The following is a 26,062-nucleotide window of genomic DNA, read 5'->3' as shown; positions in this document are numbered from 1 at the left end:
TAAACAAAATTTTCGGTTTTTTGTAAACCCAAAAGTATTTGTTTATATTTGATAATTTTTTTGAAATTTGTCGTTTATCAGCTATTTATAAAGCTTTCAAAAGTTTTTTCAACTTTTTCATCTGGTTTATTAATTTTCCAAATGAGAATATTTTTCTTTTTGTGAGAAATTACATCATTGTTTCTCTTTTTAAAGTTTTTTCAAGTTTTATACCGGACAGATCTAGTGTGTACCCTATATGAATTTTGAATACATACATATATCGTCGCGGAAAATCGCTCTTGTCCTGTTTTCACCTTAACTTTGATTACATTTCAGATTTTTATCAGATTCAGATTTAAAATCAAGATTTAATATGGTGCATAATAGACATTGTCGCGCACATAAACAATCAAACTTTTCATTTTAAAAGTTTAGCAACTTAAGGTATGGTTATGGTGTGTAACGTTACCTAACCTTAAAATTTAACTGTAAGCTCCTTACATCTCTCATTGTACATTGTATACCAGTTCTAGTTAAAAAGAGTGCTAAAAGAAAATATTTGCGTGCTAAAGCCATTACTTTGCCTGTCATTGAAATTTCATACGATAGTTCTTTTGCATATCTGAATATATTCCCTATAATCTACGAAATTTTACAAAAATATACATATATTCTACATGTACAACGTACAATGATGCACGTTTGATAATTTTATATATGTGTGTACATACGTTGTACACATATGTATGTAAAAGTGGTTGTATGTAAATACATATGTATGTACTTTATTGTTTTTTCCATTTCATTCTACTTTATCCATTTATTTAGCTTCAATAATGATTTATAAATATAATTACATAAAATTACTACTTATTTTCTCAAAACTAAATGTGAATACTTAAATGAATAAATTAACCAAGTGAAATTTTGTAGACACGATAAATAAAAAATTTCCAATTGAATGCACAAGATATTTACAGAAGTTTGTTTTGCGCGTGTGAGAGAGTAAAATTTTCTATATTTTTCTTAATTCGACGACTGCCTGTATACCTAATGAAATTTGCCATAGAAAAATATTAACATACATACATATGTATGTATGTAATTAGATTCCCTTTTTTAAGAGTTTACTCCATACAACATACATTGTAATGTTATATGTAGTAAACCTACTTACATATATACACAAACATATGTATACATAATATATTTAAGTTTTCAAAACAATCCTCGTAGAAATTAATTTGAGTAGATCCCAAGGTACAATTAATATGTACAGTCCATATTATATTGTGTAGGTACCTAAGTATACTATTCTTCAACTTTTCATCAAAATGGGAGCGATTGGTTTTTGCTATGAGTTATAAATGAGTATATTAATTTTATTCCTGCTGTCCATTTTATATATGTACATATGCTTCCCGCGTGTTTTATTTTAAATTACACTAAATTAATTTTTGCCCCTTAGATTCCATTAATGTTATAGAATACATTTTTTTAGGTTTTTATATTATAACAATTTACAATATGTAGAATATTTATTTTGTCTTAAATGTTAAACAAAAATTTGAATTAACTGTGTTAAAAGATTTTTTTATTTTTACAGTACTTTATTATTTATATATTTTTATTATAAATGATTTTATTCTTTTTAATTTAATTCTATATTATTTTTTTTTTTATAATTTTTCATGTGTATATATATATCTATATGTATATATATTATATAATTTCTTCTGTGATTATTCTTAAGATTTAAATATTTAAATAATTTAACTAAGAAAAGATATTTACTTTTCATTTTAAAACATTTAATTTTATTCATGTATAAATTAAATTTCTGATTTAAAAGATTATTTATATTAATTCTTAAAGCTAAACTAATTTTGATTATTTTTTTTTAATCTTCTTTTTTTTTTTAATTTCAAGTAAAATTTTTAATTTATTAAAACAATAAATCCGAGTATACAAATTTTTTTAATTTATAAAATGGCAATCTCTGAGATTTTAATTTTTTAAATAATGGAATTTTTTTTTAAATTTTGTCAATATGTAAATAATTTAGTCGAAAAAAATGTAAAACAAAAAAAGTTATCATTAAGATAAAATATCTTAGACCTGCAAGATGATATCTAAGAGTTAAGCTAAACGGGGCTATGTTTTAACTGCAAAAATCAAAATGTCTTTTTTCCATTTAATTTTGTTGTCCTAGAATTTTAACATTCCAATTTTTTTTTTTTAATTTTAATAGATATTAGAATAATTATTGCATTTACTTAAATTATTTGATTTTTTAATAATTACATATTAGGATTAACTTATTTTTTTCTTTTTTTTTTCTATTCTTTAGCTTAATATTGCTAAATTTAAAATTTAAATTCTTACAAAATTACTTTTACATTATATATGTATGTATTTTGATTCTATTTAAACTTGATTTGATATAATGTTGGGAATAAATATCGCCATTCTTTAAGCCTATATATAAACTAAACGGGCTACAAAATGACCATGAATTAGCTTAGCTCAGTTTGCAGTTGATTTTCAATGAAATGGCAGTTTTTAGAATTTTAATTTATTCAATATTTTTGTTAATTTAATAATTTAGTATGTTTATTAATATTTTAGATTTGATCATTTGTTAAGAGCATTTTGGTTTTTATAATTTTGTAAAATTAATCAATTGTAATGAATTGGAATAAAAAAAAATGATATTATAAACTTTTTGTGAACTTTATGAAAGTTTAATATAATGAAGTTTTTTTAGAACCTAATAATAATTCTAAGCACTTAGTTATGAATTTAACTAATACTATGAGTTCTTATATAAGGGAAAAATATGTTAATTATGTATTATAGTAATTGGTAATGTTATAAAACTAAGTACGTTTATTAGTAAAAATTTAAAATAAATACATCAAAAATAAAATTTATTTTGTTTACTGGCTATTATTAAATAGTTTTCCGAAAACTGCCATAAATAATTTCGGTATCTTTGTTTAGTGAGTTTTGTACAAAAAGTCTTTTTAAGTTTTTTCTTATATAAATGTAAGAAATATTTTGAGTTAATTTTTTACAGTTCTATTCAATCCTATTAATATCTTATTTTATATATTATAATTTCTAGTGTATTTACATAAAAAATAGATTCATAAATAAAAATTATCTTAAATTACTAGCTAAAAATTTTCTTGATATAGTAAATTACTTGAAAGAAAAAAAAACCTAACTAAAACTATCATGCACATAAGCAATTTGATTTGCCAAATGTGATTGAGGTTCATATTGCTGATGATGTTGCAAATGAGCAGCAGCAGCATGTTGTTGCATTTGATATTGCTGGGGATAATATGCTTGTTGATGAGCAGCAGCTGCTAGATATTGTGAATGAGGCTGAAAATTAAATTGTTGAGGATGATATTGCTGAATTTGTAGTTGTGGTGTTGGCGCTTGTAAATGAGCCGTAGCCTGATGATGATTATATTGATGTTGAAAACTATGATAATGTTGTTGTAGCTGATGCTGCTGAAAGCTTTGCTCAACTTGTAACTGATCTGCTTGTTGTCCTAAATCTAGAGAATGAGTTAATTGGAAGGGATGATGAAGATGATGACCATGATGTAAATGTTGCTGTTGTGCTGTGTATTGCGGCGGTGGTGGTGGTGGCGCATGTTGCGGATGATGTAAATGCTGTGAATGATGTTGTTGATGCAATTGAGGATGTTGTGTTAGGGTAGGTTGTAATTGCTGCGGTTCTGATATTCGATGTGGAAGAGGATCATTTAGTTTTCTTTCTGGAAGAGATGGTAAAAGAACATGATGTTGAGGTTCTGGTTGCGGTTGATGCGGCGATATATGCTGTTGTGCATTATTTTCATTTTGAACACTATGTAATTGTTCATACGACATTGTTTGTAAGTGCACTTGTTCTTTCTCATTTTGTAATTTGCGTTGCTCCTGTTTGAGTTCTGCATACTGTAATTTACGTTGCTCTTGCTTAAGTTCTGCATACTGCAATTTGCGTTGCTCCTGCTTTTGTTCGGCATACTGCAATTTTCGCTGCTCTTGTTTTTGCTCTGCATATTGTAATTTGCGTTGTTCTTGCTTTTGCTCTAGATATTGTAATTTACGTTGTTCCTGCTTAGGATCTGGATACTGTAATTGGCGTGGTTCTTGTTTGGGTTCTAAATACTGTAATTTGCGAGGCTCTTGCTTGGGCTCTACATACTGTAATTTGCGTGGCTCTTGAATGGGTTCTACATGTTGTGACTTCCGTTGCTCATGTTCTGCATACTGTTGTTGCTCAAAACTTTGGTTTGCTCTCGAATCCCTATTAGAATGAGTGTCTTGGAGATGTTGTATTGGAATTGGTTGAAGCATTAATGATTGTTTAGCCTTTGCCTCTTCTTCTTTTGCAGTATTTATTTGTTTGGGGGTTTGCTCATTATCTTTTAAATTTGATTCAATTTTGTTATTTACTTCTTTTTCAGGATTTTCTTTTTTTACAACACTGGGTTCCTTTTTAGGTTCAGACTTTATTTTTGTCTCATTTTGACGATCAAGATCTTTTCTTTCTGCATCAGTTTTATTCTTATTTAAAATTGTATACAACTGGGACGTTTCCATTTCGCGTTTGTTAGAATCAGGATTCTGTGTACAAATTTTTTTGTGATATCTTAAATTCTTAATGTGGTTGAAATATTTAGAACAAAAATCGCATTTGTAAGGTGGAACCTGGTTGTTATGAGCATTTCGTTCGTGTTCAATTTTTTCGTATTGCTTTATAAAGCGTTTTGAACAAAATTGGCAAGCAAATCGTTTATCACCAATGTGGAATTTAATATGATTTCGTAATGAATTTTCTTCAACGAAGGAAGCGTTACATAAATGACAACGAAATGGCTTTTCGCCGGTGTGAGTACGAACATGTCGTTCAAGAAAGTAACGATGTGAAAAGCTTTTTCCACAAAATTCACAGTTTAATCCAGCACTATGAATACGTTCGTGAGCTCTAAGTGAATCTTTTCGTAAATAAACTTTTGAACATGTCCGACATGAATAAAAACCATCTTTGTTAGGAACTAAAGGTGCAGCTTGTGCTCTTGAGGTGTTGCCGGAGCTTTGTGTTTTACTTTTATTTTTGTTTGAATCAAATACATTATTTAGCTTTTGTTGGAAACTTCTGGGATTAGGCTTAAACATATCTAAGCCGACTGCCCTCATATCATTTTTATTGCATTCTAAATCAGACCCTGGTTCAATTTTTATTCGTGGCATGCCGAAATTGAAATCATCTCTTGAAATCTTTTGGGGACTTCTTTTATTGGCGCCGGATCTCTGTGAGTTATTTGATTTTGTTGGTCTATGCTGAGGTGGAAGCGGTTCCCTTAAAGGAATCATTGGCTCGGCAAGGTATTGGAAGCTTTCATCATATTCGTCTGGTTTTTCTTTTTTAATGGAATGATTTAATAACGTTTCCCCTTCGGGAGTTGTGCGTGGTGCATTTGTAATTGCAGAATTTTCTGTTAAAAGATTCTTTATTATTGGGAAGTCATTAATATCACTAGCATGAAAAGAATTTTTAAATAAATGTTCGCTGAAGCTTTCACCATTGTCTTCTCCGGGTACAAAATGTTCTTCTGTTTTATTATTCATTAAATTCAAATTATATTGCTCAGGCTTAATTTCAGATAGCCTTACATTATGAACACGGATCAAGTGTCTGGAAAGATTTTTTTTCCATTTGAAAGTCATAACACAAATTGTGCATATGTATGGCCTTTCATCTGTGTGTACCTAGAACACATGCAAAGAAAAATAAAATTTTTGCAATCACATTTATAAATTTATTGTGGTACTTACCTTTAAATGAGTATTTAATTTCCATTGTTTTGTAAAGCCCTTATCGCAAGTAGGACATTTAAAATTTTTCTCGGTACACTTATGAATCAAATCAATATGTTCCTTCAATGATTTTGAATATTGGTATGATTTATCACACATATGACAATGGAAACGGCCATCATTAGATTTATTCCAATTTGCATCCAAATGCATCATATTTTTATTATGACCATTCCAATTTGATTCGACACTATTATGATTTATTTTTTCATTATGATCATTACCATCATTTGAATTTTCAAAATCATAAAACATTCCAATATCTGGAACGCACTCAATCGTATTACCCTCGCCATCTTCTCCATCGTTATCATTATTTCTACTGTCATATCCGCTGTGATTTCTAAATGTTTTGTTGCCAATAAAATTTTGATGGTGGGTGGATATTGACCTATTATTAGTAACGTCACCATTACCATTAATGTAATTAGAATGTATATTATTTTTTTTAAAATCAAAATTTTTAGAGTTTTCAAAATCATAATCATTATTTTCAAATGAATCATAATCAGCTAATATTGGATTTTTGTCTTTAAATTCTCTCTCTTCATATTCTTCGTCACTTTTGCAATCACTTGAAGCATCAGAATCAAGTTCTTCTACTTTAGGTATTAAATGTTCAACCATATGTTCAATGAAAATTTCTAAATTTTCATGATCATCTTGACAAAATTTACATGTTAATGTATATTTCCCATTTTCAACAAAAATTTCGCCACATTTCTCGCGAAAGTCGTCATTTGCCAAGGGTTTAATAAATTTTAAGCAATCGAATGCCCTTGGGTCAATTTCGTCAATTGTGGTGGTAGGGGGGCTGACCACAAGACTTTTTTCTGATAAATTTTCCTCAAAATTCATTATTTTTTATATTATTATTAATTTCATTTGTTTTTAGTATTTTTTTTACAATGATATTTTTAAAACACATTCGATGAATATATTTTTTTTTAATTAATAAAAAAAAAAATAAAATACAGGTATGTTGTTGTCAACAATTTTTTTTCAACACTAAAAAGATTGAAGAAATGTCATATACTCATATCAATCATTAATTGGGGTGCGTTTTTCTTTTTTTGTTTCATATTCATTTTGCTTTTAAACAAATGTCAATTGAATTTTTATTTGAATATTATTGGAATTTATTGTATTGCAGTTTATTTGAATTTTATAAAATTATGATTAATTATTTTCTTTTTCTATTAATATATGTATGTCACTAAGTATATATTTGAAAATTAAACAAAAATTATATTTGTTTATTAAGAATATTTTTGTTTGCAATTTTTAGGTATGACAAAATATGGCAGCACTGTTGACAAAAAGAAATTTTTTTAAAAAATCATTTTAAAATGTCAATGTCAATTTTTTATGACATTTGATTGCTGAAAAAAGCTGATTGAGCTGAATACTAAATACACACTTACACACAATTTTGTTGTCAAATAATAAGTTAAAGCAAAACAACCATGAGCCACTTTTTTATTCTATTTTGTTTTTATATGATGTTTGGTTTTTATTTTCTTCTTATTTTATAATACTTTACGAAAAAAAAAAATTAAAAAGCGGAGTAAATTGAGTGTGGAAAGAGCAGTTTTAAATCAGCTCTGTCAAATAAAAGTTCGTAGAAAATTTTTGGGAACGGAATGTTTGAAAAAAATTTCAATGTTTTAAAGTGAAATGATCCATTGTTGTTTATTATTATTATTTGAAATTCGAAACAAATATAAATTTTTAATTTCTACAATTTTTTATAAAAGATATTTAATATTAAAAATATAATTTTTTAATTTAAAAAAAATATATTTGAATAAAATGCGTTTATTATTATAAAAATAAGTTTTTTTTTGAAACATTTCAAATAAAAGGCAACAAGAAAAAATTTTAAAAAAGAAAAAACAAAAATGTCGTCATTGAGAAATTTTGAATTCTATCAAAATGCAACAAAGTGTAATTAGAGACATTCCGAAATAGAAAATTGAAAATAAAAAATATTTTACAATTTTATCGTTTTTCATTATGTTTGAAGTAAATTTGTAAAAACTCTTGGTATACAATTATCTTGCATAAAATTTGACAACGTGGATTTCTTAACTATAGTAAATTAAATATTTTTTCGTTTTTTTGTGTTTAAATGAAATGGAAGTCAAATAATATGAATATTTTGTGACTATTTCACTCACCATAAATATTTTATAATTTTTATACATGAAAGCTGAAAAATAAAATTATCGACAAACAGGAAATAAGGGCATATATACATAAACATACCAAATTCTTATGTACTACATATAACTAGATACAAGTTATTCTAATTTTTCTTTTCTTTTTATGTAAAACCAAAAACAACAAAAAAAATAAAAACAATAAAAGCAAGAGCAACGATTCAAAACATAAGGGTACGCCTAGAGATTTTTTTTTTATTTTGATTTTTGGGTGAAATATAGTAAAACAAAAACCTTGAATGAATGTGCCAAAATTATAGAGGCAGCAATAAGGAAACAAACAGAGAAAGAAAAAAACTATGTTCATATGAAGATATACCGAACGTAATAAGGGTACCTACCTACCTACCTAAAAAAGAAAAAAATAAACAACATAAAAATATATGTACATATGTATGTATGTAACTATATATACAGCTAACAACTCAAAATATACATAGCCTCTTTCGGATATAAAAAATTGTTTTTTTTTTTTTTTTTGTTTAATCAGAATATATTCCAATTTTTGATTTTGAGATTTTTATTTATGAACTTGGAATTCAAAAGTTTATTCAATTTTTCTGATGTTTTAAATTTTGTGTTAAATTGAAAATAATTTAAAAAAACAAATCAAAAATATAAAAATATGGCAGGACATATTGTTAAATGGTGGAAACATAAAATTCTTGGTGGATATCATAAATTTTCTGGTAAGTTTCTTTCACTTATATTTTAAATAATTTTTTAAATTTAATTATTTTTTGTTTATATAGGGTACAGGTTTAGTTTCTATTTAAGTTTTGTAATATTTTTAACTTAATTATAGTAATTAATATAGTAGATTGATAGGAAATTTAATTTATTTTTTATAATCAATAAAATTCATAAATATCAACAAATTTTTGAGGATTACAATGAAATGCAATACAGTGTAATTATTTACTGTTACAGCACTGCTATCATTGTTAGAATTAGTTGATTTTTTCTATTCTTTTAGAATTTAAATTTTAAATTAATAAAAGTTTAAACACATTTTTCAATTGCAGCCCCACGTATTGCTACATATAATCTTCATCTAAGTATATTGCTACTTTTTTTAAATAATACCTATATTTCCTTAATTTTAAATTTTTTATGCTTATAAGCAATAAAACCAACATAAAAATGTGATTTCTTAAAATTTCTTATTATTTAAACGCTAATCTGGTAAGAGTTTAAAATAGAGGGTCCAACTTTTACGAATAAAACTACTTACGATTCAGTAAAATCACAATTTTACTGATCATTTGGAATCAAATTTTCAACATTTGCTTATTTTAAATAACTAAAAAGGTAGGTACCTAATTCGTGTATTCCTTACAATTTATTTCCGAAAGATTTCTTAATGTTTTTAATATAAAAATTATTGACAAGTTAAGATTGTAAATTTTTGAAAAATCTCTTATAAGTAATTATTCGAATTTTTTGATTAAACTTTATAAAAGTAAAAGGTATATGCATATAATATCTACTTAAAATTTTGAAACATCGTGAAGTTGAATATTTATTTCGAAATAGTTTATGATTATAGTATGTACCTACTTGCTACGACCGTTCACTGTTTGACAAATTATTAGGTTTGACAAATAAGTAGTTCCTTTAAAATTCCCATGGGAATATATAAAATTAATCATATTTTTATTATATTTGCTTGCTACCAGACTTTAGGTCCGGTCCTTGATTTTCTATAATCAGTATGTAAAAATTTCTATGGATTAACTAGATACAATATTAAGCAAAATATTTTCAATTGGTGATCTCCTATTGCAAAAAAGAGATTTCTAAAAAGATTCTTAAACTCTTACAATCGAAGGCTATAGTTATGTCATAAAATGTAGGTTATTTATAAGCACCTATTTACTTCATTAATTCCTTAGCAATTCATATTAACGATATTATTGTGTAAAATAATATGCGTATGTATGTATGTATGCGTCTACATTTTTTTGTTTTACTTGAAATATACTGTTGGCCGCGTTTTTACATGAAATTTATAATTATAATAATTGGTAAATCTAGCCTAACTTCTACTTAATTGTATCTGGAATCAGAATGTACATAAGAAACGCATAATATATGCATCCCAATTGGAATGTGATCATATCTATTAAGACTACTTATGCATACTTTCATGCATTTTTAATTTACTTACCATATTTTTTTTTTTTTATAATTATGCAACATTTTTTTATTATTGTTATTATTTTTATACATTTTATTAAAATATGTTTAAATATTATATTAGATAGCCAGGGTTTAAATCGGGTTTAAATTGTATAATTTTAATGATGATGATGATGTTGACGACGTTGATGATGATCATGATTATGATCAAGAGATTGTAGCGGCAAAATTATAAATTATCATAAGAAGATATATTAGTGATGCTATTGCACTTTGCCGGCCATCTTGTAATGGATGCCGCTCTCTGATGATGATGATCAGATGTAGAGTCTTCTTTTATATGAAGTTGTTTTTTTTTCCTGTTATTTTTTTTTTTTCTTCAATATTTTATTTTTTCACTATTGAATAGCATACAAATTGTAAATATGTATAATATGTTTGAATATATAAGTTTGCATGGTTATGCATTTGTATATAGTTACAGAGGGTATACTTGCCACTAGTGAGTTGTGAACAATTTCTTCTTCATATAACGTGTATTGCATTGTCATGTATGTGGGTATGATTGTATATATATATATGTATATATACATATATAAAAATTTATACCCAAATGCTAATCCGACCTTTATTCAGTTTTCTAGGAATTTTTCTTGTTCTTTTTTTTTCTGGGTTTTTCTTTCGTTTTCCATCAAAAAATTCGAATTTTTTTTTTTTATTGTCTTGATTCTCTCTTTGAGTCTTTGCTGCTTTTGATGATGATCGCTCGTTCGGTATTCAGTTGAAAACGTTGCTTCTTTTAATTTTTTGTTTTCTTATTTTCTTTGATTTTTGTTTTTGTAAATAATCTGCTGGAGGTATTTGTATATCTATCTGTTTGCTTGTATCTTATGAGAGGAGAAACTTGGAAATGTGGAATCGAAATTTTGAGGTTCTTAAAAAAAAACAAAATTTTTTTTTTTTTGATTTTTTGATTTTCAGTTATTTTCAGTCAGGCAGGATTGACATGATTGTATGTGAAAAGGTTCGATTCCAGCTTATTTTGTTTTTTGTTATTTTCTGAATTATAAGAAGGTCTTTTCATAAAAAAAAAATTTTTTTTATTCTTGTTAGTTTTTTCTTTTAATGTTTTTGTTTTTAAAATTTTTTTTATTGTTTGTGTTTCTAACAGGTATCAAGAAGAAACTCGGGGGTAAAGAGTCAGTTGAGTATAGATGAAGTTTTTTTTTCGTTTTTTTTAAAATTTTGAATTCTTACCTTTTGTTTTCGGTTTTTTTTTTTTTTTAATTTGATTGTTAAGTTTGGTTTCAGGAAATATGAGCAAGATGAATATGAATGTCTGTATAGTTGAGTTCATGTGTAGGCACATATATACAGTATGCATATATATGGATGGTATTCCTGCATATACGTAGAAAATATGTAATTTGGTGTACAAGTTGAATGCAGTGATTCATAATCAATGTTGCCGTCATAGAAATAAAAAAAGGCGTAATATTAAATATGTATATCTGAAAATTTATGAGTGTATATTTGAATCTCCCAAAAGATTGATGTGTCATCTCATATAAGAGCAAACCAATTTTGTACTTACGCCATCTCATATAAGAGCCAGCAAATGAGCACAGTAAAGAGCAAAAATCATAAAAAGTCTGCTATTGTATTGCTAATTAGTTATAAAAGTCAAAAATGTATTGTTTTTGTTTTTCGTTCCGTTTCTCTAGATATACTTAATAAAAAAAAAAATTGTTATGATAAAATTTCTCTAGATATACTTAAGTAGGGACGGCGTCACTGTTTATAATAAATTTTATTTATAAGCATTGATAAAAACTTTAATTATTTAAAATTTTAGGTATAATTGTCAACGATTTGAGTATGAATTTTGCAAATTTTATTTTAAGTGGAATTTTTAATTGTTTTTTTCTTATAGTACAATTATTTTTTTCTTATAGTACGTGTACATTTCACAGTGATTAAAATAATTTTTAATTGATATGAGATTTTAAATAACTCACTTTTGTCTCATAATAAACCTGAAAATATACAATGAAATATTAAACCAAAAGTGATTTTATGAACCGGAATTATGGTTTATTTTGAATAATTCTAAGATTTATGTTTAGCGCACCTTTGCATCAATAGTGTTCTTACTCAAAAATTTTTGTTCTCTCGAAATCAATTTTTTTTTTGAACAAATAGGTAGTTATACTTAATATTTTAGATTTTTTAAAAGAAATATATTAAAATTGAAGTCCACTCAATACGTGCTCATAGTTCTTCGAGTTTAGTAATTAATGTGACATTGGTTGATTGGCAAAATCTTAATTGTATTTACAAAGAACTATATATTCCGAGAATTGCGCCTAAAAATATGGAATTTCAAGATAAAAATTTTCTTAATTTCTTCAGTTAGAAAATTCGTATACATATATATGTATAATGAGCTGCAGTTATAATAATGAATATTAAAAATTGCAAGTGTTCATAATGAAAGTAATTATTAAATTTTTATTTGAAATATAATAATTATTTACATATGTATGTAGATAGATAATTATGTCAAGAATTTTAAAAGGAAGAAGTATTAATTTTAAATAATTTTTGTAGTTTTCAATAATATACTTTATATATGTATGTATGGAAGTATGTACCTAGACTACGTACTTATTTTCGTTTCTTAAACCGCTCTCTTTAAAAAATGAACGAAATTTCTATTACGATCAACTAAATAAATATTGTACGTAGTAAGTACATACATACATATGTAAGTTCATAAGTTCGCGCATATGTTGGGTATATATGTATAAGTATTAATGTACGTATGTACGTATATTTATAAGCACATATTATGTACGTATATTTTTGTTTGTATTTTGTATAAAAAAAAATCTAAGTTAACCTTATAATTTCAATGAAGCATAACACTATCATCATTGCCATCATCTTCATCATCATCATAATCAATATATGATTATATTGAAAGGATTCGGCATCATGATCTTCTTAGAAATTCAGGAAAAAAATTATATGTAAGTATATATATATATATATATATATATACATGGGTATATAGAATAAGAATAAAAATTTATAAAACGAAAAAAAAAAAAACTGAAGAAGACCTAGAAATTTTTAAATTACAAACCAGAATTCTTCTTGTTTTTTTACTCCTTTTTTTTCTTTATTCATCTTAAAAAAGTTTTAATTTTCTTTTTTTGTTATTATTAATTTTTTTTTCTGTATTTTGTTTCTATATTTTTTAAAGCTATTATTAATATTTAGCGGCGTACCACAGTGTTTTTGTTTTTTCATTAAAGTTCTAAGTAAGTTTACGTTTTTTATCTTGCCCTCCTCCTCCTCCTCCTCACCCCACATCATTCTTTTCTTAAATAACCCAAAAGCAGTTATTATTTATACTTATTTTATTAGTAACTGCTTTTTAACATTCAATCTGTTCTAAAATCAAAAACAAAAAAAAGAAGTAGGTATTATTATTTTTTTGCCTCTTTCATCGTATTTTGAAAATACAATAAAAAAAAGATAAAGAAAAACACAAAAAAAAAATCGAACCTACAAAAAAAAAAAATGAAATAAAATTCAGAGTGTTGATTATAGGGATCTCTTTGCCGCGCTTTGTTTCATTCGCCACCACAAAAAAAAAAGAGAAACAAAAAGAAAAGACTAAAAAAATAAAATAAAACAAAAAAGTTTTTTATTTTAAAGCGGCATTATAAATTTTGAATCATACATTCTTTCAAAAAAAAAAAAACTTACAAAACAAAAAAATTTGGGTACTCCTATACAATTTTTCGAAATTGAAATATTCGAAAAATTTCATTATTAATAGGTCAAATGAAAATTTTATTCAATTAACTTTAAAAATTTTTAGAAATTACAAAAACAGTGGCACAATCCTAATTAGAAATTTGTTATTCTTGATTTTCAAATCAAAAATTCTGCTGTGTCCAAATCCAAAGTTAATTTTCTTATTTTATTAAACTCTTTTATCGTAAAAATAATAAAAATTAAATAGAGTTAATAGAGTTCGAAAATAATTTTTTTTTTTTGCCTAATAAAATGAAAAACGTTTCAAAAATTATGGAATTGATGGCAACACTAATTCGCATAATTGTGGAGTATTCATTTAAGTATAACATTGTAGGGAATCATTTCAAGATTTTATTCTAAAAATGTTCGATACTATTAAAGTCACGCATTTCAAGATATCCGTGTTCTAGGTAAGATACTGAACATTTCAGAAGGGGAGCGGGACAGATTTTATTAGGTCATAACGTATAATAATAGTCGTTTGGATTGTAAAAATCTCTAGCATATGCATGTATGTACAAATTTAAAGATTTCCAAAAATATCAAATGAATTTCTTTTAACGTAAATTAAGAGCAATGAAAAAACTTTAAAAAATTTAATTTTATTAATTCAAATTTTTTATTGAAAGTCTTTTACAATTTGTGCAATAAAAAGAAGTTAAATTACATTTAAGTTAATTCAACCGTGTTTCGGATAATTCAATAACCAAATTCATTCACAATTATTTACAATTATTCACAATTAAGTCGGGTAGAAATCGAATGAAATCCAGAAACCACAAGTACAATGCCATTATTTTTGTTTTTAAATTTCTACTTTTCATCTTAAATCGAAATTTTGTACTACCCCCCTTCGCTCGCTGTAAATTGTACAATTCTATAAATTTTTGCTTTTCTTTTCTTGTTTTTTTTTTTTCATTTTACTATAGATTCAATATCTTTACCTACCTACCTACATAAATATATTGTGTCTATAGATTCATATGTACATACAGATATGCAATATACTTATCATAAAATATAAATATGTATTGGAACTCATTCAAAAGCAAAAACGGATAAAAGAGAAAAAAAATATTTCCCTTCCTTCGATTCATTTTTGTTTTTGTTCATGTATGATTTTCTGATTTTTTATTTTTTATTATGTTTATTGTATTTTTTTTTTAAGTTCTTTTGTAATATCTATACCTACAGATATTTTTTTTTTTTAAATTAACTTGCCGGCCACATTTCAAAAAGAAAAACAAAACTGAAAAATTAAAATGAAAAAAAAAAAAAGAAAAAAATTTCTCTTTGAACACCGCGCGCTATTCGCTCGATTCGTAATCCATTTACATCATTTTTTATTTTCTGTTCTTGTTTTTATTATTTTTTTTTTTAATTTTTTCTTTATTTTTTATATATTGTTTTTCCATTTTTATACCGCATTTTAAGTATATCTAAGATGCCTACATCTTTGTATCTTAATAATAATAATAATAAAATATAAAAAAAGAAAAAGAAAAAGAGAAAGAGAAAAAACGCAGAAAAATGTAAATGGAAAAAAAAAACGGGCGACCTTACTTTGTATTTTGTATATTAGTTTCGATGTTTATAATATAAAATGTAGGTATATGCTAGTCAGTATCTTCTTATACGGTTTTATTATTATAATAATCTATTAAATTATAAAGTACAGAGTGTTTACTCATAGTTTAAGAATAATTCTACTTACTCATTTTATGAAAAGAAATTATCCGAGTGAAGAAAATGACAAATTTTAAACGATTTTAAATTGTAGAAGTCAGGCATGCGAGAATATGTTCGCAACCTATTCTAAACTCAAATACGGTAACTAAAATTCTATTATAAATTTTGGATCGTAACGCATTCCAAATACAACAAAATCTACATAATAAGTAATTGAAATCTAAAATTTTATTCGTCAGAAAACAGTGTTTAATCCTTTGCACTCGTATGTCACACTGGAGGTGACAATACTAATTTACTCTACAACTCATATGCCACATTGAAGGTGACAATACTAATTTATTACTCTACGATTTCGTATGTTATTACTGGAGGTGGCAATGTTAATACATATCTATAGAAAATAGCACTAAATAACTGTAAAATTCATTTGCGTTGTTCGAGAACTTATACAAGTTGACATACAACAACCTTAAAAATAAATCGAGTGCAAAGGGGATTGAGTTCAAAATCGATTCTAGTATTTAGAAAAGTAGAAAACTCATTTTTTACTACATTTTCGAAAACATATTACACACTTACATACGCATACTGACATACATATAAGTATTATTTTTAGATCGTAAATAATATAGATTTTGTTTTGTTGATTGATAGCACAGTATATTTAGCAGGGTCATGCGCTATACTTAACACGTTCTGCTTGTAATTACTGTCATTACAATTTTTGCTCAATTCTTAGTTTTGTTTAAATCTTTATACACAAATATTTTAATATATTAAAACAAATTTTATTCGGGCACCTTGTATATTAGTTCAACTTATTTGTTTCACTTAAATAACATGAAGACGAGAACTTGTGCGATTTGCCTCATTTTTTTTTCTATCGTTCCGTTGTTATTCATTTCGAGTTTTTTTTTCTTATTTTATTTTTATTTTTTTTTATTTTATCTTTTTGTTTTCTGTCATTTTTGTTCAATTCGAATTCGACCTTTTCAATTTGTTTGCGCGCGTATATGTACATTTGGTATATGTATTATTAAAAGAGCGATTCAGAGAAGAGAAGTAGAGATTCTCATCAAGAGGTAAACATTGGGTTATAGATGCAACTTACTTTTATATATACCTACCTGTATTGTTTGTACCTATTACTTACATAATTATGTATGTGCATTTATGTGCATTGTATTAAAATTTGAATACTCATGTTGGTCTCTACGTACGTACAAATTTTGAAAGAAAAAAAATTAAAAATTTAAAATTAAAAGAATATTAAATAAGAACAAAAAAAAACTTAAATAAATTTTTATGTTTTTCACTTACTTAATATTTAAAAACCTTAATAATATTATATTAAAAGAGCCTCCGAATGCAACAAATATTAGAGGATTTTGCTAGAAGATTTTCATAAGTCAGAGTTTAAAATTTTAAGAAATTGAAAATTTTACTACATATAATAAAGATTTTTACTATTATTATAGGAAAATATATACGTATATAATAAATTTTGTACCGAAGCCATCTAGCTTGAAGTAAATATTCTATACGGAAGCATTTGCCATACACAACAAACAACAATTTCGCTACACAAGTATTGATCAAACTTGAAAGAAAATTGTTCATTTTATAATTATATAACTTGGGTTTATAAGTTAGGCCTTTCACTGAAATCTCTTCTTATGGACAGTGAAAATTTGTTATCTTTTAAGGTCTATTATGAGTGTGTACCTTACAAACTTATAAATGTCCTTAAAAATTTACGATGTTTTGGCATAATTGAATCGATTCAAAAGTTTTGTAAAAAAATAGAGTTTAGTAGAGGTTTCTTAGAGCACTCAAACTAATAACGTAATTGTAGTACTTTAAAAAGTAAGTAGAAGAAGTTTTATAGCTTGGTGAAAGTGAAAATGTGAGAGTGGCTGTACGAACTCGCTCCTGGTAACATATAAGTAGCGTAATCTAATTGATTTTGATTTCAATAAGTACTTATTCCGTAAAATATTATAAACGTTTAAGACTCAAAGTTTTAGAGCTTAACTTAGTAAACTAAGAACATAATTTCTTTTTCATATTTTCGGACGGTCATTATTTGTTAAATTGTATGGCAATATTACAGTACAAAAAAAAATTACATTTATTTTCTTCCATAAAGCAGAAATCCACTCAAACAAAGTCCATATGTAAGTAAATATGTACATATATGTACATATCCACATACATGACTATTAATATTCCATTTGATATTTCCAGACGTAATTACAACGTAACTACTTACTTACTCATTCAATGATATTTCAATTTTTTGTTTTTTTTTTTGTTTTAGAAAATATTAAATAAAAATTTTGTATCCTGTCTAGGATTTTAATTTAACATAGTAATTATGTAGATGATACCGTATATGTAGAGAAAATGTAAGCTGATGAATTTCCGGAAGGAAGAAAATATCTTTGTAATTATTTTTGAATTGGCTATTCCGTTAAGTTGTTTGTTGTTGTATTTTTTCTATTGTCACTTTGATTACTATTAAAAAGTCAGCAGATAATTTTTTTTTTTTCTGTTTTTGTTTTAATTATTTTTATTTCTTTTTCCCTTATGTAAACTTTTTTTTTTCTTTTAAGAGCTGTTCATATATGCGATTGCAGTAATTGCAAATTGCAATGCAACATGTTTCACATGTTTGTTTGTATACTTAATAAAAAATTCCTTTTTATTCTCTTTTCATAAGTTGTTTTTGTTGCATAGATGCCTACATACATGCATATTTAATTACATAAGCACATATGTGCATCATCTTCTGATATCTTCAATCTTTTTACATAGGGAATTTTTTTTTTAGTTTTGTCTTTATTCTCTTCTATTATTTGGCTTCTGATTCGGCTCAATTAAAATATATTTTGAGTTTGGGTGTCTCTTTTATCTTTTGCGCTCTCGTTTTTTTTTTTATTTTTTTTTTATTGTTTCAATTTTTTTTCTCATTTTTTTTTTGCTTTCAACAACTTAGATCGAATCGAATTTGTTCTTAAATTTATATATTATAAAAAAAAGGAAAAACAAAAGGAAGAAAAAGACAACATTAACAAAGTTAAATAACAGTTTAAGAATATAAGAGAGAGAATGAAAATTGAATGAGAAAGAAGAAAAATATACATATATAAAATTGTATTAATCTACTAATTTGCAATTAATTTATTTTTATGTGACAATTAATCGTTATTTCAGTATAATTTTCCATTAATACAAATGTAATGTACATTTATGTATGTCGACGCTAATTAATTGTTAAGTAAATGAGGGGGAAAAAAATTTTATTTCAATTTTTTCTTTTCAATTTCTTGTACTAATTAAAATTTAATACAGCAATTGCAATTCAAATATAAAATGAGAAAAAAAAACGAAAACGAAAAATTAAGTTGTGATTGAGTGAGATTATAAATGTCAAATCAAGAGAATTTGAGTGTTAAAACATATTTTAAATTGAAGTTTAAGTACTGAATTTTTGTTTTGCTTTTCTTAATTTCTTTTTAGTTGAAAATAGTTTTAATAAGAGAATTACCTGCATATGTAGCTATATATGTATATAGCCACATAAACATACTAAAAAATTCTCTTTTATTCTGTTAAAAATACCTAGTAAAATTTTTTGAGTGTATTATAATAGTAGAATAAGTAATAGAAATTCTACTATTTTGATGTTAATTAGAAAATTTTTCTTTGTACTTAAGTATATATTTATACATATACTTATATAAATGTATACTGTACTAGAGATATAGTGGAATGGAAGTTAGAAATTTTTGAATAATAACTAAATATACTTAATTTTTCAAAAAATTCATGCTAATAATACGGTTAAGAGACAAGGGACTTTTGAGTAAGAGTTTGTTATTGTTACATTTTTTGTTTCTGTGTATAAGTTCGATATAGCTTAGGTACAGTGTCGAATTACTATGGGATGGAAAATTTACATTTTGAATTCTTCTAGTAATATAAAATATTAATGGAAAACTTTCTATCAAAGGTTAAGATTCCAATTATATTTGAGCTAAAAATTAGCTAAAATTAGCTAATAACGTATTAGCTAGCCGAAAATTATAGCTAAAAACCTATGTATATTAAATAAGGGTTAATTGTAATGGTCTATCTATAATCTGTCACTTGTGCTCCGTTTTTTTAATTTTATTAGAGAAGAAATAAGTCCTAATCTTTTCTGCTCTTACAGAAATCGGGAATTGGTTTTTATTTTGGACCTATACTTAGTAGTTTATTTTAAAAATTAGCAATTTCACTTAAAGAGAAGGAAAGCAGAATAAATATGTGATTCATGATACGTTTGCTTTATTAAAACAAGATCTAGTTGTACTTATAAGAAAACTAAAATTTATTTAGTATACAAAAATTCAATTTTTTATCATGAGTAGTGTAGAAATTGTTTAATATCGAAAACAAACTAATTTTTTTGGCGCAAAAAGAATTTCAATATCACTAAAAATATAGTGTATTCAAGCGTCCATCAAGATTTTTATCAATATTTTCAAGCATATAATTCTCATAGTTAATCAAAACAATTGAATTTATGTACACATACCGCATATTATTGTGGTTATAAATTTATCAATAATAACATTCATTCATTAATTATAATTAATTTAAATGTTAAGGCAAATTTGTTTTGTTATTTTTAAATAACAAGAATTGTTAAATTCGAATAATTTATTTAAAATTTTATAGAAAATTTAATTTGTTTACTTTTCAAATAATTGTGATAAATTAATATTAAATATTAAAAATTTCATATGAACCCTTATATTATTAAATAAATCAACACGTGTTTGGCAGATTTTGTTTGTAATAAGTATTTGCTTTTTTAAAATATTGAAGAATTTTTCAATTCAATATCAGTGGTTTTTAAGATTCGGTTCGATTTGAATTACTATAGTAATATGAGGGTAGATTATCTTTATATTTAATTATTATATTAAATAAGTATATCATGTATAACCGCATGACATACTTAATATTTGTTTATTAACCACAAATTTCTTAACCACAATTTATTTTCATATTGCAGTAGGTATACGCAAATATTTGTGAAATGATTTCGGAAAATTTTAGAAATATAAGTAAAACACTCTTTCTATTTGTTTTTCCAAAATTATTTAAGATTTATAGTTTGTGTAGTGGCTAGTTAACAATTAGTTTTATGTACATATATTGCATGCGCATATTATTTAATTATTCTTAAATAAAGCATAATCACCTCTAAACCCCAAAATTTTTAGTATAAGTACATAAATAAAGACAGTATTAAAGCTATGAGACTTTGTGTATCAAGAAAAATCTATTTAAACAAAATGGCATACTAAAAATAATTACTTATACGAAGTCAGTGGGAATAGCATTCGTTTTAATTTTATGTGTGCGTATAACACATTTTATCAAAATTTTTCAAAAATTCTAATAATTATTACTAATATAATAATTAATATAACTCAATAAAATAACTACAAAGTCAACGATGATTACTATGTCATTATTAGCTTCAATATATGATGCATTCGGTCTATTTGAATTAATACATAAGTAAAGTTAATTTTATAGACTTTAACTCACTCCAGTCTATGTTTTTATGTAATAAATAATTGGGTTATTTACTTATACAATTTCATGTAGAAAATTTTTTTTCTAATCTACCATCATTTCTGTCTTAATAATTGTTATGTCTATACATACATACCAACATATGCTACACTTGAGGATAAGTAATTAGAATCAATTACATTCTACATACTTGTATGTGCTTATTATTATTTCACACCATTAAAAAGCAATTTTTAATATTTTAAATTTGTAAATTCCTTTTAAAGGTATAAAAAAAAAATCTTATGACAAGAATATAAGAGATATAATTATTACCTCTGGTATTTTTCTTATATTTTTTTTTTATCCATAATAATAATTATTGTAGCACCGAGTGAATAACACCAATAAAATCATGTTAAAAGCCTATTATAAATGTGCTTGAATATAATCAAATATGGTAGTTTGTACGTCTATATATATCTACATAAATATCTTTATATGAGTGGGTATAAATCCATACAATATATTATGAATATATTTGTATTGATATTTAAATTAATTCAGAATTCAGAACATGCTTATTATAAAAACTACAAATTATATTAATATTTAAGGTTATGCACATATATTAGGTATTGGCCTATAAGATAGAGAAATATCACATTATTGGAATACATTAATGATAATTTTAAAAAAGATTCACACTACTTATATGATTATCACAATTAAGACTACTATATTTCCTCAAAAAGAAATTCATTTAAGTATTTCGGTTATTTTCGATAATTTACTTTACTAGTTGGCTGTTTGATATGGTTGATATGATTGGAGGATTCTTCAACAAGTAATTGACTGCGATTGAGAATTCAAAAGATTATCAGAAAGTAATTATGAACTTAAGTTTCAATTAAATCATTAAAACATGTTTCCATTAAACTGAAAAAAAACGAAAAAAAATTATTTTATAAGTATAGAAAAAAAAGTTTTTAAAAGAAAAAAATTGAAGAGAAGAAAAAAGAAAAATGTAGAATAAAAAAAAACCCGAGCATTCTCATCTCAAATGAATTTGTTATTTTTTGTGCTTTCATTCTTCTTGTTTTTCATCATTTCATCATTTCATCAACATCATCATCGTCATCAATTTCGGTTTTATCTCTTTAAGAAAACTCTAGAAATGATACAAAAATATATTCGAATGTATATACATATGTGAATATGAGTTTTAAAGTTGCCAACTGAATGTAATTTAGTAAATCAGTGCATTCATTATTTGTATTTTACTTTTGTTATTCCTCGAGAGAGATTTTATTGGACCAAACAACCTATTGTTATAGTCAATTTATTGACATTTGATCATGCACTATTATTGGCTACATATTTTCTCTATTACTTAATTGCTATGTATTTGTGGAGGCCACAAAACTACTTCTCTCTTAAAAATTTTTAATCTAATGTATGTCTAGTAATCACTTCATGTGGGTAACTTCAAATTATATCCCCATATTTTTCTTTATGGCCATGAGGATTTTATATTTTGTATTTAGTCAAAATCCGTTCGTGCCACCTATACTATACGTTGGAGTCAATTCATATTGCTGTACTTAAATCTTTGTAGACTCTTTTTAGCAAGACTTGTATAGAGTGTTAGATGTGCATTTGTCGGCATTGAATAATAAAACTGTATTTTAACAGAATTAAAAATTTACTTTCCTACACCATTTCACGGAAATGATTAAGAAAAGATTATAAATCAAATATTTCATATAAATTTCAATTTTTCATAAAGAATAGCCTCAGTTTTTCGACTAATCGTTACGTCACAAGAATCGTGGGACAGCATATGCTTAGGTTTTCATTTGATTTTTACTGCTTAGACCTTCGTAGTTTCTCCTTCGTATATTGTTCTAAATACTATAAGTAAATAAAATTTTTTCTTTCTGTGGACCCGTTTTTAGCCCGTTTAATAATAATTTCTAGAAATACTGGTAGAAGTTATTCTTGCCCATTATATACTGCTATTTCTAGCATTGTGTAAAATTGGTATTTTCACTTTATTATCATTTTGATTCAGGAATGAGACGACGGTCCAGTAATTTCTCTTTTTGTTTGAGAATTGTCGATAACTCTTTTTCACATATTTAAACTTTTACTTACATACATACATATATTAACATATTATTATACTCATGTGTATTTATCTTCCTTTTTCATCTTAATATCTACTTAAATTACAAATTTACTTACATACTTATTTTTCATTTTTTTTTTTTTTCATAATACTATTTCACATCTTTTGCTTGCGCTATTCTTTAAATCTTTGAAATGCGCAAATGCATTAAAAGAAATAAAAAAAAGCATAAAAGAGAAAAATACAAAAAAAAAATGAAGAAACGGCGGCACTTCTTTAAATAAAAAGAACAACAACAATAAGAAAAAATTTTTTCTGAGTTCCAAGACTTTGAATTTAAAAATTCAAAGTTTTTTTTTTTTTTTAATTTTTTTTTTCAAGAAAAATTTTTTTCTTTCATTTTTTTTTTCTTCTATATTTTTCAACAATTTAAAATCCGGTCTTACTGGTTAAGCACGGGTTTTCTTTTCAAATAAAAAAAAATATATATTTACAGTGTAGTTAACTATTTATATGTATATATCTGTATTTTATTATGTATACTTATATGAATGTTCAAATACAATGCATGGTATACTTATAAGTATAACACATTTATACTAAATTTACTCCATTAAAATGAATATACGACCATAACATTTTATGTATGTATGTTTGTGAGTTTATTTGTTGATATACCGTATTTGTAAAGGATATTATACTTTATATGTACATACGTATATGCTTACCTACCTACTTATACCTATATAAATATAAAAAAGTTCGTGCATATTGCGGTTTGTTCAAATAATAAAATTCATATGAGCTTTCTGCTGTTGGGTACCTTTATTGCTGCTGCTGCTGATGATGCTGCTGCTGCTGTTGATGTTGTTTAATTTTTTGTTTTTCTTTTACAGTATACGGCTTTTTTTTTTTTTTGCTTTTTAATAATAAAACAAGTAAAAACGTTTCAGTCGGTATGAATCGATTGAATTATACCCTGCACCTTTCATTGTTGTATAGCAATTACTCAAACCTGTGAAACCATTCTATAGAAACTTCACGGATATGTCTGATCTATAACTGAACACATAAGTTTCGTGAATCTGACTTTATTATTTTTTCAAATATTTAAAATTAGTTTTTGGAGTTGTATGGCAGGTACCCGAAACTGCCAAGCAATTCCACTAAAACTTCGCAAATATATCTGATCTATAATTGGACACACAACTACCAAGTTTCATGAATCTAACTTTATTACTTTTCCAAATATTTAAAATAAGCTTTTGGACTTGTATGGGAGCCACTCGAACCGGTCAAGCAATTCCACCAAAACTTCAGAAATATCTTTGACCTATAATTGGACACACAACTGCCAAATTTCATGAATCTGACTTTATTATTTTTCCAAATATTTAAAATTAGCTTTTGGAGTTGTATGGCAGGTACCCGAACCTGCCAAGCAATTCCACTAAAACTTCGCAAATATATGTGATTTATAATTGGACACACAACTGCCAAGTTTCATGAATCTAACTTTATTACTTTTCCAAATATTTAAAATAAGCTTTTGGAGTTGTATGGCAGGTACCCGAAACTGCCAAGCAATTCCACTAAAACTTCGCTAATATATGTGATTTATAATTGGACACACAACTGCCAAGTTTCATGAATCTAACTTTATTACTTTTTCAAATATTTAAAATAAGCTTTTGGACTTGTATGGGAGCTGCTCGAACCTGTCAAGCAATTCCACCAAAACTTCAGAAATATCTTTGACCTATAATTGGACACACGACTGCCAAGTTTCATGAATCTGACTTTATTATTTTGCCGAATATAAAAAATTTGCTTTTGGAGTTGTATGGCAGCCACCCGAACCGGTGCAGCTATCTCATTAAAATTTTTAGAGCATATGTAGAATATAATTGGACACATGTATACAAAATTCTATATTTGTACCTTTACTAGTTTTTGAAATAATTAAAATAAACTCTTTGAGTTGTATGGCAGCTACCCGAACCCGTTGTCCGAATTGGTCCAATAACAATAGGGTTCGTCCTTGGCACAAAAGAAACAACTTGTGAAAGTTTGGTGTCGATTGCATTATTCGTTTTTGAGTTATCGTGCGATCGGACGGACGGACGGACGGACATGTCTAAATCAACGCAGAATTTTACGCTGAGCAAGAATATATATATATGTCCATACCGCAGATGACTCCTTCAAGTAGTTACAAACTCCATACCAAAGTTAATATACCCTTCACGAAGTGCAGGGTATAAAAAAGAAAAACTCTGTTATTTGTTTGGTTTTATTCAGAAATAATAAATTCTCTTACATGTTCGTACCTACATATATAATTTTGTATAAATGTACATACCTGTATATAAATATGTACACGTACATTTATAAAAAAATAAAATGTTTTATATAAAAATATATACGGTGCCTTGCCTAGAGCCTGGGTACCGAAAAAATTCCAGAAAAATCTTTTCATTTTTTTTTTTTTAAATTTTGTTTTGAGTTTTTTTTTTTTGTATGAAAAACCACAGATTTCAGAAAATCTTTCATCTTAAGTGAATTGTGTGTATTGATTGTATTG

General features: G+C 25.7%; 2 protein-coding genes across 2 annotated transcripts in view; one reads left to right on the top strand and one right to left on the bottom strand.

Annotated features, from left to right (window-relative positions):
* Positions 1 to 1,873: 1,873 nt before the first annotated feature.
* On the bottom strand, positions 1,874 to 6,825 carry LOC129612160 (zinc finger protein 1-like). The gene is made up of 2 exons (XM_055525665.1): positions 5,845 to 6,825; positions 1,874 to 5,778 (listed from the first exon to the last, which is right to left on the bottom strand). The coding sequence occupies exons 1-2, from the start codon at positions 6,742 to 6,744 to the stop codon at positions 3,208 to 3,210; spliced, it is 3,471 nt and encodes a 1,156-aa protein (XP_055381640.1). The 5' UTR covers positions 6,745 to 6,825; the 3' UTR covers positions 1,874 to 3,207.
* Positions 6,826 to 8,616: 1,791 nt separating this feature from the next.
* LOC129612161 (protein naked cuticle) overlaps positions 8,617 to 26,062 on the top strand; it is a 45,924-nt gene continuing 28,478 nt past the window's right edge. The window contains exon 1 of the mRNA XM_055525666.1: positions 8,617 to 8,797. Coding sequence (XP_055381641.1) covers positions 8,734 to 8,797 — 64 coding nt within the window. The 5' untranslated portion in view covers positions 8,617 to 8,733. The remainder of the gene's footprint in view (positions 8,798 to 26,062) is intronic.

The sequence above is a fragment of the Condylostylus longicornis genome, unplaced genomic scaffold (genome assembly GCF_029603195.1).
Source record: "Condylostylus longicornis isolate FDR11 unplaced genomic scaffold, ASM2960319v2 ptg000062l, whole genome shotgun sequence".
Lineage (NCBI taxonomy): Eukaryota > Metazoa > Arthropoda > Insecta > Diptera > Dolichopodidae > Condylostylus > Condylostylus longicornis.
The sequence above is the reverse complement of the archived record's forward strand: the minus strand, read 5'-3'. Positions and strand labels throughout refer to the sequence as shown.